This window comes from Nerophis lumbriciformis, linkage group LG21 (assembly GCF_033978685.3).
Source record: "Nerophis lumbriciformis linkage group LG21, RoL_Nlum_v2.1, whole genome shotgun sequence".
NCBI classification, from domain to species: domain Eukaryota; kingdom Metazoa; phylum Chordata; class Actinopteri; order Syngnathiformes; family Syngnathidae; genus Nerophis; species Nerophis lumbriciformis.
In genome coordinates, this window is record NC_084568.2 from 12,439,290 (window position 1) to 12,455,421 (window position 16,132).

The following is a 16,132-nucleotide window of genomic DNA, read 5'->3' on the forward strand; positions in this document are numbered from 1 at the left end:
AGATCTAGTTGTGAATAATAGCACGTTAATTACACGTTAATTACACATTAATAACATAAACATCATAAAACGTTCATAATATAAAAACTATAACAGTTAGATCAAAAATGTTTGCGGCACAAACGAGTAGGACAAGTTTGGAGAGTTTTAGACATAGTTGGGGACTAGTTATAAATAACATGTTAATTGCACGTGAATTATCCATTAATTACACATTAATAACATGAAATTATAAAATGTTAACATTAAAACTATGCAAGTTATACCAAAAATGTTTGCAGCACAAACAATTAGGACAAGTTTGGAGAGGTTTTGACATAGTTGGGGGGAATAGTTATGAATAATAGCACGTTAATTACACGTCAATTACACATTAATAACATAAACATCATAAGATGTTCATAACATAAAATCTATAATAGTCAGATCAAAAATGTTTGCAGCACAAACGATTGGGACAATTTTGGAGAGCTTTAGACATAGTTGAGGACTAGTTATAAATAACATGTTAATTGCACGTGAATTACCCATTAATTACACATTAATAACATAAAATCATAAAATATTAACATTAAAACTACACAAGTTAGACCAAAAAGGTTTGCAGCACAAACGATTAGGACAAGTTTGGAGAAGTTTTGACATAGTTGGGGGGAATAGTTATGAATAATAGCACGTTAATTACACGACAATTACACATTAATAACATAAACATCATAAGATGTTCATAACATAAAAACTATAATAGTCAGATCAAAAATGTTTGCAGCACAAACGATTGGGACAATTTTGGAGAGCTTTAGACATAGTTGAGGACTAGTTATAAATAACATGTTAATTGCACGTGAATTACCCATTAATTACACATTAATAACATAAAATCATAAAATGTTAACATTAAAACTATACAAGTTAGACCAAAAATGTTTGCAGCACAAACCATTGGGACAAGTTTGGAGAGGTTTTGACATAGTTGTGAATAATAACACGTTAATTACATGTTAATAACGTAAACATGATCAAATGTTAATAACATAAACATCATAAAATATTAATAACATAAAAACTATAATAGTTAGAGCAAAAATGTTTACAACATCAACGATCGGGATAAATTTGGAGAGATTTTGACATAATTGGGGGGAGGTCTAGTTGTGAATAATAACACGTTACTTATACATTAATAACATAAGAAACATATTGGAGAAAAGGTGGGGGGGGGGGGGGGGCGTCCCACAGGACAACCTTCGTAAAATCTTACGTCGCAGCTTTCTTTCTGCAGCAGAAGAAAACGACCACGGAGATTAAGGCGCTCGCCAAGATGGCCGCTGCGGGCGCCACAAAGCCGAGCAGCAAAAGCGTGTCTGCACAAAAGCGAAAGGCAACGTTTATGCTACCGCTTATCCGCACGAAGTGTCGGCCATTTTTGTGGCGCGCTCACCCCGCCCTCGCCCGCCGTGTGACAGCGTCAGCGAGTCATTCCCGATGGTGTTGACAGCCGAGCAGGTGAGCGTCAGGGGCCCGCTCATGCGGCCCCTCAGCGTGGAAGTGAGCATATCGGCCGTGAGCGACACGTTGAAGTCCGGGGGCGGCACTGTGTCGTTGATGCTCCATGTGAAAGCCGGCCGCGGGTTCGAGTCCGCCGAGCAGCGGCACAACACTTCCTGCCGCTCGACGACGCACGCCGAGGACGGCCTCTGGATCACTGGCTTATCTGGAGAAGAGAAGGCCCTGGAATTTATTTACTTATAATTTGGTGTAATGCAATACAAGAAGAAGCTTATGTGTCAGGGCAGCTGGGAAATATTAACATGATGGGGGGAAAAAAAATAAAAAATAAATAAAAAAATAAAAAAAACTAAACAAAAAAAAACAATATATATATATATTTTTACATATATACAGTATATATAAATATATCTATAGATATATATATATAGATATATATACAAATAAAATAATAAATAAAATGTTAGTCAAAGATCATCTATAAGACAGGAGGTCCGTGTTGTTCGTGATGAAATGTTAGTCAAAGATCCTTTATAAGAGAGGATGTCCTGTTGTTTGTAATATAAAGTCAGTCAAAGATCATCTATAAGACAGGAGGAAGTCCCTGTTGTTTGTGATGAAATGTTAGTCAAAGATCCTTTATAAGAGAGGAGGTCCTGTTGTTTGTCATATAAAGCCAGTCAAAGATCATCTACAAGACAGGAGGAAGTCTCTGTTGTTTGTGATAAAATGTTAGTCAAAGATCCTTTATAAGAGAGGGTGTCCTGTTGTTTGTAATATAATGTCAGTCAAAGATCATCTACAAGACAGGAGGAAGTCCCTGTTGTTTGTGATGAAATGTTAGTCAAAGATCCTTTATAAGAGAGGATGTCCTGTTGTTTGTCATATAAAGCCAGTCAAAGATCATCTATAAGACAGGAGGAAGTCCCTGTTGTTTGTGCTAAAATGTGAGTCAAAGATCCTTTATAAGAGAGGAGGTCCTGTTGTTTGTAATAAATATAAAGTCAGTCAAAGATCATCTATAAGACAGGAGGAAGTCTCTGTTGTTTGTGATGAAATGTTTGTCAAATATCCTTTATAAGAGAGGATGTCCTTATGTTTGTAATATAAAGTCAGTCAAAGATCATCTATAAGACAGGAGGAAGTCCCTGTTGTTTGTGCTGAAATGTGAGTCAAAGATCCTTTATAAGAGAGGAGGTCCTGTTGTTTGTAATATAAAGTCAGTCAAAAATCATCTACAAGACAGGAGGAAGTCCCAGTTGTTTGTGATGAAATGTTAGTCAAAGATCCTTTATAAGAGAGGATGTCCTGTTGTTTGTAATATAAAGTCAGTCAAAGATCATCTATAAGACAGGAGGAAGTCCCTGTTGTTTGTGATGAAATGTTAGTCAAAGATCCTTTATAAGAGAGGAGGTCCTGTTGTTTGTAATATAAAGTCAGTCAAAGATCATCTACAAGACAGGAGGAAGTCCCTGTTGTTTGTGATGAAATGTTAGTCAGAGATCCTTTATAAGAGAGGATGTCCTGTTGTTTGTCATATAAAGCCAGTCAAAGATCATCTACAAGACAGGAGGAAGTCCCTGTTGTTTGTGCTAAAATGTGAGTCAAAGATCCTTTATAAGAGCGGAGGTCCTGTTGTTTGTAATAAATATAAAGTCAGTCAAAGAGCATCTATAAGACAGGAGGAAGTCTCTGTTGTTTGTGATGAAATGTTAGTCAAAGATTCTTTATAAGAGAGGAGGTCCTTATGTTTGTAATATAAAGTCAGTCAAAGATCATCTATAAGACAGGAGGAAGTCCCTGTTGTTTGTGCTAAAATGTTAGTCAAAGATCCTTTATAAGAGAGGATGTCCTGTTGTTTGTCATATAAAGCCAGTCAAAGATCATCTACAAGACAGGAGGAAGTCTCTGTTGTTTGTGATAAAATGTTAGTCAAAGATCCTTTATAAGAGAGGAGGTCCTGTTGTTTGTAATATAATGTCAGTCAAAGATCATCTACAAGACAGGAGGAAGTCCCGGTTGTTTGTGATGAAATGTTAGTCAAAGATCCTTTATAAGAGAGGATGTCCTGTTGTTTGTAATATAATGTCAGTGAAAGATCATCTACAAGACAGGAGGAAGTCCCTGTTGTTTGTGATGAAATGTTAGTCAAAGATCCTTTATAAGAGAGGATGTCCTTATGTTTGTAATATAAAGTCAGTCGAAGATCATCTATAAGACAGGAGGAAGTCCCTGTTGTTTGTGATGAAATGTGAGTCAAATATCCTTTATAAGAGAGGAGGTCCTGTTGTTTGTAATATAAAGTCAGTCAAAGATCATCTACAAGACGGGAGGAAGTCCCAGTTGTTTGTGCTGAAATGTTAGTCAAAGATCCTTTATAAGAGAGGATGTCCTGTTGTTTGTAATATAAAGTCAGTCAAAGATCATCTATAAGACAGGAGGAAGTCCCTGTTGTTTGTGATGAAATGTTAGTCAAAGATCCTTTATAAGAGAGGAGGTCCTGTTGTTTGTAATATAAAATCAGTCAAAGATCATCTACAAGACAGGAGGAAGTCCCTGTTGTTTGTGATGAAATGTTAGTCAGAGATCCTTTATAAGAGAGGATGTCCTGTTGTTTGTCATATAAAGCCAGTCAAAGATCATCTACAAGACAGGAGGAAGTCCCTGTTGTTTGTGCTAAAATGTGAGTCAAAGATCCTTTATAAGAGCGGAGGTCCTGTTGTTTGTAATAAATATAAAGTCAGTCAAAGATCATCTATAAGACAGGAGGAAGTCTCTGTTGTTTGTGATGAAATGTTAGTCAAAGATCCTTTATAAGAGAGGATGTCCTTATGTTTGTAATATAAAGTCAGTCAAAGATCATCTATAAGACAGGAGGAAGTCCCTGTTGTTTGTGCTAAAATGTTAGTCAAAGATCCTTTATAAGAGAGGATGTCCTGTTGTTTGTCATATAAAGCCAGTCAAAGATCATCTACAAGACAGGAGGAAGTCTCTGTTGTTTGTGATAAAATGTTAGTCAAAGATCCTTTATAAGAGAGGATGTCCTGTTGTTTGTAATATAATGTCAGTCAAAGATCATCTACAAGACAGGAGGAAGTCCCTGTTGTTTGTGATGAAATGTTAGTCAAAGATCCTTTATAAGAGAGGATGTCCTTATGTTTGTAATATAAAGTCAGTCAAAGATCATCTATAAGACAGGAGGAAGTCCCTGTTGTTTGTGCTGAAATGTGAGTCAAAGATCCTTTATAAGAGAGGATGTCCTTATGTTTGTAATATAAAGTCAGTCAAAGATCATCTATAAGACAGGAGGAAGTCCCTGTTGTTTGTGCTGAAATGTGAGTCAAAGATCCTTTATAAGAGAGGAGGTCCTGTTGTTTGTAATATAAAGTCAGTCAAAGATCATCTATAAGACAGGAGGTCCGTGTTGTTCGTGATGAAATGTTAGTCAAAGACCCTTTATAAGAGAGGATGTCCTGTTGTTTGTAATATAAAGTCAGTCAAAGATCATCTATAAGACAGGAGGAAGTCCCTGTTGTTTGTGATGAAATGTTAGTCAAAGATCCTTTATAAGAGAGGATGTCCTGTTGTTTGTAATATAAAGTCAGTCAAAGATCATCTATAAGACAGGAGGAAGTCCCAGTTGTTTGTGATGAAATGTGAGTCAAATATCCTTTATAAGAGTTGAGGTCCCGTTGTTTGTCATACAAAGGCAGTCAAAGATCATCTATAAGACAGGAGGTCCGTGTTGTTCGTGATGAAATGTTAGTCAAAGACCCTTTATAAGAGAGGATGTCCTGTTGTTTGTAATATAAAGTCAGTCAAAGATCATCTATAAGACAGGAGGAAGTCCCTGTTGTTTGTGATGAAATGTTAGTCAAAGATCCTTTATAAGAGAGGAGGTCCTGTTGTTTGTAATATAAAGTCAGTCAAAGATCATCTACAAGACAGGAGGAAGTCCCAGTTGTTTGTGATGAAATGTTAGTCAAAGATCCTTTATAAGAGAGGATGTCCTGTTGTTTGTAATATAAAGTCAGTCAAAGATCATCTATAAGACAGGAGGAAGTCCCTGTTGTTTGTGATGAAATGTTAGTCAAAGATCCTTTATAAAAGAGGATGTCCTTATGTTTGTAATATAAAGTCAGTCAAATATCATCTATAAGACAGGAGGAAGTCCCTGTTGTTTGTGCTGAAATGTGAGTCAAAGATCCTTTATAAGAGAGGATGTCCTGTTGTTTGTAATATAAAGTCAGTCAAAGATCATCTATAAGACAGGAGGAAGTCCCTGTTGTTTGTGCTGAAATGTGAGTCAAAGATTCTTTATAAGAGAGGAGGTCCTGTTGTTTGTAATATAAAGTCAGTCAAAGATCATCTACAAGACAGGAGGAAGTCCTAGTTGTTTGTGATGAAATGTTAGTCAAAGATCCTTTATAAGAGAGGAGGTCCTGTTGTTTGTAATATAAAGTCAGTCAAAGATCATCTACAAGCCAGGAGGAAGTCCTTGTTGTTTGTGATGAAATGTTAGTCAAAGATCCTTTATAAGAGAGGATGTCCTTATGTTTGTAATATAAAGTCAGTCAAAGATCATCTATAAGACAGGAGGAAGTCCCTGTTGTTTGTGCTGGAATGTGAGTCAAATATCCTTTGTAAGAGAGGAGGTCCTGTTGTTTGTAATATAAAGTCAGTCAAAGATCATCTACAAGACAGGAGGAAGTCCCAGTTGTTTGTGATGAAATGTTAGTCAAAGATCCTTTATAAGAGAGGATGTCCTGTTGTTTGTAATATAAAGTCAGTCAAAGATCATCTACAAGACAGGAGGAAGTCCCAGTTGTTTGTGATGAAATGTTAGTCAAAGATCCTTTATAAGAGAGGATGTCCTGTTGTTTGTAATATAAATTCAGTCAAAGATCATCTATAAGACAGGAGGAAGTCCCTGTTGTTTGTGATGAAATGTTAGTCAAAGATCCTTTATAAGAGAGGATGTCCTGTTGTTTGTAATATAATGTCAGTCAAAGATCATCTACAAGACAGGAGGAAGTCCCTGTTGTTTGTAATGAAATGTTAGTCAAAGATCCTTTATAAGAGAGGATGTCCTTATGTTTGTAATATAAAGTCAGTCAAAGATCATCTATAAGACAGGAGGAAGTCCCAGTTGTTTGTGATGAAATGTTAGTCAAAGATCCTTTATAAGAGAGGATGTCCTGTTGTTTGTAATATAAAGTCAGTCAAAGATCATCTACAAGACAGGAGGAAGTCCCTGTTGTTTGTGATGAAATGTTAGTCAAAGATCTTTTATAAGAGAGGATGTCCTGTTGTTTGTAATATAAAGTCAGTCAAAGATCATCTACAAGACAGGAGGAAGTCCCAGTTGTTTGTGATGAAATGTTAGTCAAAGATCCTTTATAAGAGAGGATGTCCTGTTGTTTGTAATATAAATTCAGTCAAAGATCATCTATAAGACAGGAGGAAGTCCCTGTTGTTTGTGATGAAATGTTAGTCAAAGATCCTTTATAAGAGAGGATGTCCTGTTGTTTGTAATATAATGTCAGTCAAAGATCATCTACAAGACAGGAGGAAGTCCCTGTTGTTTGTAATGAAATGTTAGTCAAAGATCCTTTATAAGAGAGGATGTCCTGTTGTTTGTAATATAAAGTCAGTCAAAGATCATCTATAAGACAGGAGGAAGTCCCTGTTGTTTGTGATGAAATGTTAGTCAAAGATCCTTTATAAGAGAGGATGTCCTGTTGTTTGTAATATAAAGTCAGTCAAAGATCATCTACAAGACAGGAGGAAGTCCCTGTTGTTTGTGATGAAATGTTAGTCAAAGATCTTTTATAAGAGAGGATGTCCTGTTGTTTGTAATATAAAGTCAGTCAAAGATCATCTATAAGACAGGAGGAAGTCCCTGTTGTTTGTGATGAAATGTTAGTCAAAGATCCTTTATAAGAGAGGAGGTCCTGTTGTTTGTAATATAAAGTCAGTCAAAGATCATCTACAAGACAGGAGGAAGTCCCTGTTGTTTGTGATGAAATGTTAGTCAAAGATCCTTTATAAGAGAGGATGTCCTGTTGTTTGTAATATAATGTCAGTCGAAGATCATCTATAAGACAGGAGGAAGTCCCTGTTGTTTGTGATGAAATGTTAGTCAAAGATCCTTTATAAGAGAGGAGGTCCTGTTGTTTGTAATATAAAGTCAGTCAAAGATCATCTATAAAACAGGAGGAAGTCCCTGTTGTTTGTGATGAAATGTTAGTCAAAGATCCTTTATAAGAGAGGATGTCCTGTTGTTTGTAATATAAAGTCAGTCAAAGATCATCTACAAGACAGGAGGAAGTCCCTGTTGTTTGTGATGAAATGTTAGTCAAAGATCCTTTATAAGAGAGGATGTCCTGTTGTTTGTCATACAAAGTCAGTCAAAGATAATCTATAAGACAGGAGGTCCTGTTGTTTGTGATAAAATGTTAGTCAAAGATCCTTTATAAGAGAGGAGGTCCTTCTGTTTGTAATATAAAGTCAGTCAACGATCATCTATAAGACAGGAGGAAGTCCCTGTTGTTTGTGCTGAAATGTGAGTCAAAGATCCTTTATAAGAGCGGAGGTCCTGTTGTTTGTAATAAATATAAAGTCAGTCAAAGATCATTTATAAGACAGGAGGAAGTCCCTGTTGTTTGTGATGAAATGTTAGTCAAAGATCCTTTATAAGAGAGGAGGTCCTGTTGTTTGTAATATAAAGTCAGTCAAAGATCATCTATAAGACAGGAGGAAGTCCCTGTTGTTTGTGATGAAATGTTAGTCAAAGATCCTTTATAAGAGAGGAGGTCCTGTTGTTTGTAATATAAAGTCAGTCAAAGATCATCTACAAGACAGGAGGAAGTCCCTGTTGTTTGTGATGAAATGTGAGTCAAAGATCCTTTATAAGAGCGGAGGTCCTGTTGTTTGTAATAAATATAAAGTCAGTCAAAGAGCATCTATAAGACAGGAGGAAGTCTCTGTTGTTTGTGATGAAATGTTAGTCAAAGATTCTTTATAAGAGAGGAGGTCCTTATGTTTGTAATATAAAGTCAGTCAAAGATCATCTATAAGACAGGAGGAAGTCCCTGTTGTTTGTGCTAAAATGTTAGTCAAAGATCCTTTATAAGAGAGGATGTCCTGTTGTTTGTCATATAAAGCCAGTCAAAGATCATCTACAAGACAGGAGGAAGTCTCTGTTGTTTGTGATAAAATGTTAGTCAAAGATCCTTTATAAGAGAGGAGGTCCTGTTGTTTGTAATATAATGTCAGTCAAAGATCATCTACAAGACAGGAGGAAGTCCCGGTTGTTTGTGATGAAATGTTAGTCAAAGATCCTTTATAAGAGAGGATGTCCTGTTGTTTGTAATATAATGTCAGTGAAAGATCATCTACAAGACAGGAGGAAGTCCCTGTTGTTTGTGATGAAATGTTAGTCAAAGATCCTTTATAAGAGAGGATGTCCTTATGTTTGTAATATAAAGTCAGTCGAAGATCATCTATAAGACAGGAGGAAGTCCCTGTTGTTTGTGATGAAATGTGAGTCAAATATCCTTTATAAGAGAGGAGGTCCTGTTGTTTGTAATATAAAGTCAGTCAAAGATCATCTACAAGACGGGAGGAAGTCCCAGTTGTTTGTGCTGAAATGTTAGTCAAAGATCCTTTATAAGAGAGGATGTCCTGTTGTTTGTAATATAAAGTCAGTCAAAGATCATCTATAAGACAGGAGGAAGTCCCTGTTGTTTGTGATGAAATGTTAGTCAAAGATCCTTTATAAGAGAGGAGGTCCTGTTGTTTGTAATATAAAATCAGTCAAAGATCATCTACAAGACAGGAGGAAGTCCCTGTTGTTTGTGATGAAATGTTAGTCAGAGATCCTTTATAAGAGAGGATGTCCTGTTGTTTGTCATATAAAGCCAGTCAAAGATCATCTACAAGACAGGAGGAAGTCCCTGTTGTTTGTGCTAAAATGTGAGTCAAAGATCCTTTATAAGAGCGGAGGTCCTGTTGTTTGTAATAAATATAAAGTCAGTCAAAGATCATCTATAAGACAGGAGGAAGTCTCTGTTGTTTGTGATGAAATGTTAGTCAAAGATCCTTTATAAGAGAGGATGTCCTTATGTTTGTAATATAAAGTCAGTCAAAGATCATCTATAAGACAGGAGGAAGTCCCTGTTGTTTGTGCTAAAATGTTAGTCAAAGATCCTTTATAAGAGAGGATGTCCTGTTGTTTGTCATATAAAGCCAGTCAAAGATCATCTACAAGACAGGAGGAAGTCTCTGTTGTTTGTGATAAAATGTTAGTCAAAGATCCTTTATAAGAGAGGATGTCCTGTTGTTTGTAATATAATGTCAGTCAAAGATCATCTACAAGACAGGAGGAAGTCCCTGTTGTTTGTGATGAAATGTTAGTCAAAGATCCTTTATAAGAGAGGATGTCCTTATGTTTGTAATATAAAGTCAGTCAAAGATCATCTATAAGACAGGAGGAAGTCCCTGTTGTTTGTGCTGAAATGTGAGTCAAAGATCCTTTATAAGAGAGGATGTCCTTATGTTTGTAATATAAAGTCAGTCAAAGATCATCTATAAGACAGGAGGAAGTCCCTGTTGTTTGTGCTGAAATGTGAGTCAAAGATCCTTTATAAGAGAGGAGGTCCTGTTGTTTGTAATATAAAGTCAGTCAAAGATCATCTATAAGACAGGAGGTCCGTGTTGTTCGTGATGAAATGTTAGTCAAAGACCCTTTATAAGAGAGGATGTCCTGTTGTTTGTAATATAAAGTCAGTCAAAGATCATCTATAAGACAGGAGGAAGTCCCTGTTGTTTGTGATGAAATGTTAGTCAAAGATCCTTTATAAGAGAGGATGTCCTGTTGTTTGTAATATAAAGTCAGTCAAAGATCATCTATAAGACAGGAGGAAGTCCCAGTTGTTTGTGATGAAATGTGAGTCAAATATCCTTTATAAGAGTTGAGGTCCCGTTGTTTGTCATACAAAGGCAGTCAAAGATCATCTATAAGACAGGAGGTCCGTGTTGTTCGTGATGAAATGTTAGTCAAAGACCCTTTATAAGAGAGGATGTCCTGTTGTTTGTAATATAAAGTCAGTCAAAGATCATCTATAAGACAGGAGGAAGTCCCTGTTGTTTGTGATGAAATGTTAGTCAAAGATCCTTTATAAGAGAGGAGGTCCTGTTGTTTGTAATATAAAGTCAGTCAAAGATCATCTACAAGACAGGAGGAAGTCCCAGTTGTTTGTGATGAAATGTTAGTCAAAGATCCTTTATAAGAGAGGATGTCCTGTTGTTTGTAATATAAAGTCAGTCAAAGATCATCTATAAGACAGGAGGAAGTCCCTGTTGTTTGTGATGAAATGTTAGTCAAAGATCCTTTATAAAAGAGGATGTCCTTATGTTTGTAATATAAAGTCAGTCAAATATCATCTATAAGACAGGAGGAAGTCCCTGTTGTTTGTGCTGAAATGTGAGTCAAAGATCCTTTATAAGAGAGGATGTCCTGTTGTTTGTAATATAAAGTCAGTCAAAGATCATCTATAAGACAGGAGGAAGTCCCTGTTGTTTGTGCTGAAATGTGAGTCAAAGATTCTTTATAAGAGAGGAGGTCCTGTTGTTTGTAATATAAAGTCAGTCAAAGATCATCTACAAGACAGGAGGAAGTCCTAGTTGTTTGTGATGAAATGTTAGTCAAAGATCCTTTATAAGAGAGGAGGTCCTGTTGTTTGTAATATAAAGTCAGTCAAAGATCATCTACAAGACAGGAGGAAGTCCTTGTTGTTTGTGATGAAATGTTAGTCAAAGATCCTTTATAAGAGAGGATGTCCTTATGTTTGTAATATAAAGTCAGTCAAAGATCATCTATAAGACAGGAGGAAGTCCCTGTTGTTTGTGCTGGAATGTGAGTCAAATATCCTTTGTAAGAGAGGAGGTCCTGTTGTTTGTAATATAAAGTCAGTCAAAGATCATCTACAAGACAGGAGGAAGTCCCAGTTGTTTGTGATGAAATGTTAGTCAAAGATCCTTTATAAGAGAGGATGTCCTGTTGTTTGTAATATAAAGTCAGTCAAAGATCATCTACAAGACAGGAGGAAGTCCCAGTTGTTTGTGATGAAATGTTAGTCAAAGATCCTTTATAAGAGAGGATGTCCTGTTGTTTGTAATATAAATTCAGTCAAAGATCATCTATAAGACAGGAGGAAGTCCCTGTTGTTTGTGATGAAATGTTAGTCAAAGATCCTTTATAAGAGAGGATGTCCTGTTGTTTGTAATATAATGTCAGTCAAAGATCATCTACAAGACAGGAGGAAGTCCCTGTTGTTTGTAATGAAATGTTAGTCAAAGATCCTTTATAAGAGAGGATGTCCTTATGTTTGTAATATAAAGTCAGTCAAAGATCATCTATAAGACAGGAGGAAGTCCCAGTTGTTTGTGATGAAATGTTAGTCAAAGATCCTTTATAAGAGAGGATGTCCTGTTGTTTGTAATATAAAGTCAGTCAAAGATCATCTACAAGACAGGAGGAAGTCCCTGTTGTTTGTGATGAAATGTTAGTCAAAGATCTTTTATAAGAGAGGATGTCCTGTTGTTTGTAATATAAAGTCAGTCAAAGATCATCTACAAGACAGGAGGAAGTCCCAGTTGTTTGTGATGAAATGTTAGTCAAAGATCCTTTATAAGAGAGGATGTCCTGTTGTTTGTAATATAAATTCAGTCAAAGATCATCTATAAGACAGGAGGAAGTCCCTGTTGTTTGTGATGAAATGTTAGTCAAAGATCCTTTATAAGAGAGGATGTCCTGTTGTTTGTAATATAATGTCAGTCAAAGATCATCTACAAGACAGGAGGAAGTCCCTGTTGTTTGTAATGAAATGTTAGTCAAAGATCCTTTATAAGAGAGGATGTCCTGTTGTTTGTAATATAAAGTCAGTCAAAGATCATCTATAAGACAGGAGGAAGTCCCTGTTGTTTGTGATGAAATGTTAGTCAAAGATCCTTTATAAGAGAGGATGTCCTGTTGTTTGTAATATAAAGTCAGTCAAAGATCATCTACAAGACAGGAGGAAGTCCCTGTTGTTTGTGATGAAATGTTAGTCAAAGATCTTTTATAAGAGAGGATGTCCTGTTGTTTGTAATATAAAGTCAGTCAAAGATCATCTATAAGACAGGAGGAAGTCCCTGTTGTTTGTGATGAAATGTTAGTCAAAGATCCTTTATAAGAGAGGAGGTCCTGTTGTTTGTAATATAAAGTCAGTCAAAGATCATCTACAAGACAGGAGGAAGTCCCTGTTGTTTGTGATGAAATGTTAGTCAAAGATCCTTTATAAGAGAGGATGTCCTGTTGTTTGTAATATAATGTCAGTCGAAGATCATCTATAAGACAGGAGGAAGTCCCTGTTGTTTGTGATGAAATGTTAGTCAAAGATCCTTTATAAGAGAGGAGGTCCTGTTGTTTGTAATATAAAGTCAGTCAAAGATCATCTATAAAACAGGAGGAAGTCCCTGTTGTTTGTGATGAAATGTTAGTCAAAGATCCTTTATAAGAGAGGATGTCCTGTTGTTTGTAATATAAAGTCAGTCAAAGATCATCTACAAGACAAGAGGAAGTCCCTGTTGTTTGTGATGAAATGTTAGTCAAAGATCCTTTATAAGAGAGGATGTCCTGTTGTTTGTCATACAAAGTCAGTCAAAGATAATCTATAAGACAGGAGGTCCTGTTGTTTGTGATAAAATGTTAGTCAAAGATCCTTTATAAGAGAGGAGGTCCTTCTGTTTGTAATATAAAGTCAGTCAACGATCATCTATAAGACAGGAGGAAGTCCCTGTTGTTTGTGCTGAAATGTGAGTCAAAGATCCTTTATAAGAGCGGAGGTCCTGTTGTTTGTAATAAATATAAAGTCAGTCAAAGATCATTTATAAGACAGGAGGAAGTCCCTGTTGTTTGTGATGAAATGTTAGTCAAAGATCCTTTATAAGAGAGGAGGTCCTGTTGTTTGTAATATAAAGTCAGTCAAAGATCATCTATAAGACAGGAGGAAGTCCCTGTTGTTTGTGATGAAATGTTAGTCAAAGATCCTTTATAAGAGAGGAGGTCCTGTTGTTTGTAATATAAAGTCAGTCAAAGATCATCTACAAGACAGGAGGAAGTCCCTGTTGTTTGTGATGAAATGTTAGTCAAAGATCCTTTATAAGAGAGGATGTCCTGTTGTTTGTAATATAATGTCAGTCAAAGATCATCTATAAGACAGGAGGAAGTCCCTGTTGTTTGTGATGAAATGTTAGTCAAAGATCCTTTATAAGAGAGGAGGTCCTGTTGTTTGTAATATAAAGTCAGTCAAAGATCATCTATAAGACAGGAGGAAGTCCCTGTTGTTTGTGATGAAATGTTAGTCAAAGATCCTTTATAAGAGAGGATGTCCTGTTGTTTGTAATATAAAGTCAGTCAAAGATCATCTACAAGACAGGAGGAAGTCCCTGTTGTTTGTGATGAAATGTTAGTCAAAGATCCTTTATAAGAGAGGATGTCCTGTTGTTTGTCATACAAAGTCAGTCAAAGATAATCTATAAGACAGGAGGTCCTGTTGTTTGTGATAAAATGTTAGTCAAAGATCCTTTATAAGAGAGGAGGTCCTTCTGTTTGTAATATAAAGTCAGTCAACGATCATCTATAAGACAGGAGGAAGTCCCTGTTGTTTGTGCTGAAATGTGAGTCAAAGATCCTTTATAAGAGCGGAGGTCCTGTTGTTTGTAATAAATATAAAGTCAGTCAAAGATCATTTATAAGACAGGAGGAAGTCCCTGTTGTTTGTGATGAAATGTTAGTCAAAGATCCTTTATAAGAGAGGAGGTCCTGTTGTTTGTAATATAAAGTCAGTCAAAGATCATCTATAAGACAGGAGGAAGTCCCTGTTGTTTGTGCTGAAATGTGAGTCAAAGATCCTTTATAAGAGCGGAGGTCCTGTTGTTTGTAATAAATATAAAGTCAGTCAAAGATCATTTATAAGACAGGAGGAAGTCCCTGTTGTTTGTGATGAAATGTTAGTCAAAGATCCTTTATAAGAGACGATGTCCTGTTGTTTGTCATACAAAGTCAGTCAAAGATAATCTATAAGACAGGAGGTCCCTGTTGTTTGTGATAAAATGTTAGTCAAAGATCCTTTATAAGAGATGAGGTCCTGTTGTTTGTAATATAAAGTCAGTCAAAGATCATCTATAAGACAGGAGGAAGTCCCTGTTGTTTGTGCTGAAATGTGAGTCAAAGATCCTTTATAAGAGATGAGGTCCTGTTGTTTGTCATACAAAGTCAGTCAAAGATAATCTCTAAGGCAGGAGGTCCCTGTTGTTTGTGATAAAATGTTAGTCAAAGATCCTTTATAAGAGAGGATGTCCTGTTGTTTGTAATATAATGTCAGTCAAAGATCATCTATAAGACAGGAGGAAGTCCCTGTTGTTTGTGATGAAATGTTAGTCAAAGATCCTTTATAAGAGAGGATGTCCTGTTGTTTGTAATATAAAGTCAGTCAAAGATCATCTACAAGACAGGAGGAAGTCCCTGTTGTTTGTGATGAAATGTTAGTCAAAGATCCTTTATAAGAGAGGATGTCCTGTTGTTTGTCATACAAAGTCAGTCAAAGATAATCTATAAGACAGGAGGTCCTGTTGTTTGTGATAAAATGTTAGTCAAAGATCCTTTATAAGAGAGGAGGTCCTTCTGTTTGTAATATAAAGTCAGTCAACGATCATCTATAAGACAGGAGGAAGTCCCTGTTGTTTGTGCTGAAATGTGAGTCAAAGATCCTTTATAAGAGCGGAGGTCCTGTTGTTTGTAATAAATATAAAGTCAGTCAAAGATCATTTATAAGACAGGAGGAAGTCCCTGTTGTTTGTGATGAAATGTTAGTCAAAGATCCTTTATAAGAGAGGAGGTCCTGTTGTTTGTAATATAAAGTCAGTCAAAGATCATCTATAAGACAGGAGGAAGTCCCTGTTGTTTGTGCTGAAATGTGAGTCAAAGATCCTTTATAAGAGCGGAGGTCCTGTTGTTTGTAATAAATATAAAGTCAGTCAAAGATCATTTATAAGACAGGAGGAAGTCCCTGTTGTTTGTGATGAAATGTTAGTCAAAGATCCTTTATAAGAGACGATGTCCTGTTGTTTGTCATACAAAGTCAGTCAAATATAATCTATAAGACAGGAGGTCCCTGTTGTTTGTGATAAAATGTTAGTCAAAGATCCTTTATAAGAGAGGAGGTCCTGTTGTTTGTAATATAAAGTCAGTCAAAGATCATCTATAAGACAGGAGGAAGTCCCTGTTGTTTGTGCTGAAATGTGAGTCAAAGATCCTTTATAAGAGATGAGGTCCTGTTGTTTGTCATACAAAGTCAGTCAAAGATAATCTATAAGAAAGGAGGTCCCTGTTGTTTGTGATAAAATGTTAGTCAAAGATCCTTTATAAGAGAAGACGTCCTGTTGTTTGTAATATAAAGTCAGTCAAAGGTCATATACAAGACAGGAGGAAGTCCCTGTTGTTTGTGATGAAATGTGAGTCAAAGATCCTTTATAAGAGTTGAGGTCCCGTTGTTTGTCATACAAAAGCAGTCAAAGA

At 36.1% G+C, this 16,132-nt stretch overlaps 1 protein-coding gene and 1 long non-coding RNA gene across 2 annotated transcripts in view; one reads left to right on the plus strand and one right to left on the minus strand.

Annotated features, from left to right (window-relative positions):
• Window positions 1–16,132, plus strand: part of LOC140679675 (uncharacterized) — a 348,204-nt gene that overhangs the window by 247,988 nt on the left and 84,084 nt on the right. The window lies entirely within an intron of this gene.
• The window catches only part of LOC133621282 (sialic acid-binding Ig-like lectin 14), a 41,788-nt gene that overhangs the window by 12,757 nt on the left and 12,899 nt on the right, over window positions 1–16,132 (minus strand). Inside the window, exons 5-6 of the mRNA XM_061983310.2 lie at window positions 1,442–1,714; window positions 1,262–1,364 (exon numbers count right to left, since the gene is read on the minus strand). Of these exons, the coding sequence (XP_061839294.1) occupies window positions 1,262–1,364; window positions 1,442–1,714 (376 nt within the window). The remainder of the gene's footprint in view (window positions 1–1,261; window positions 1,365–1,441; window positions 1,715–16,132) is intronic.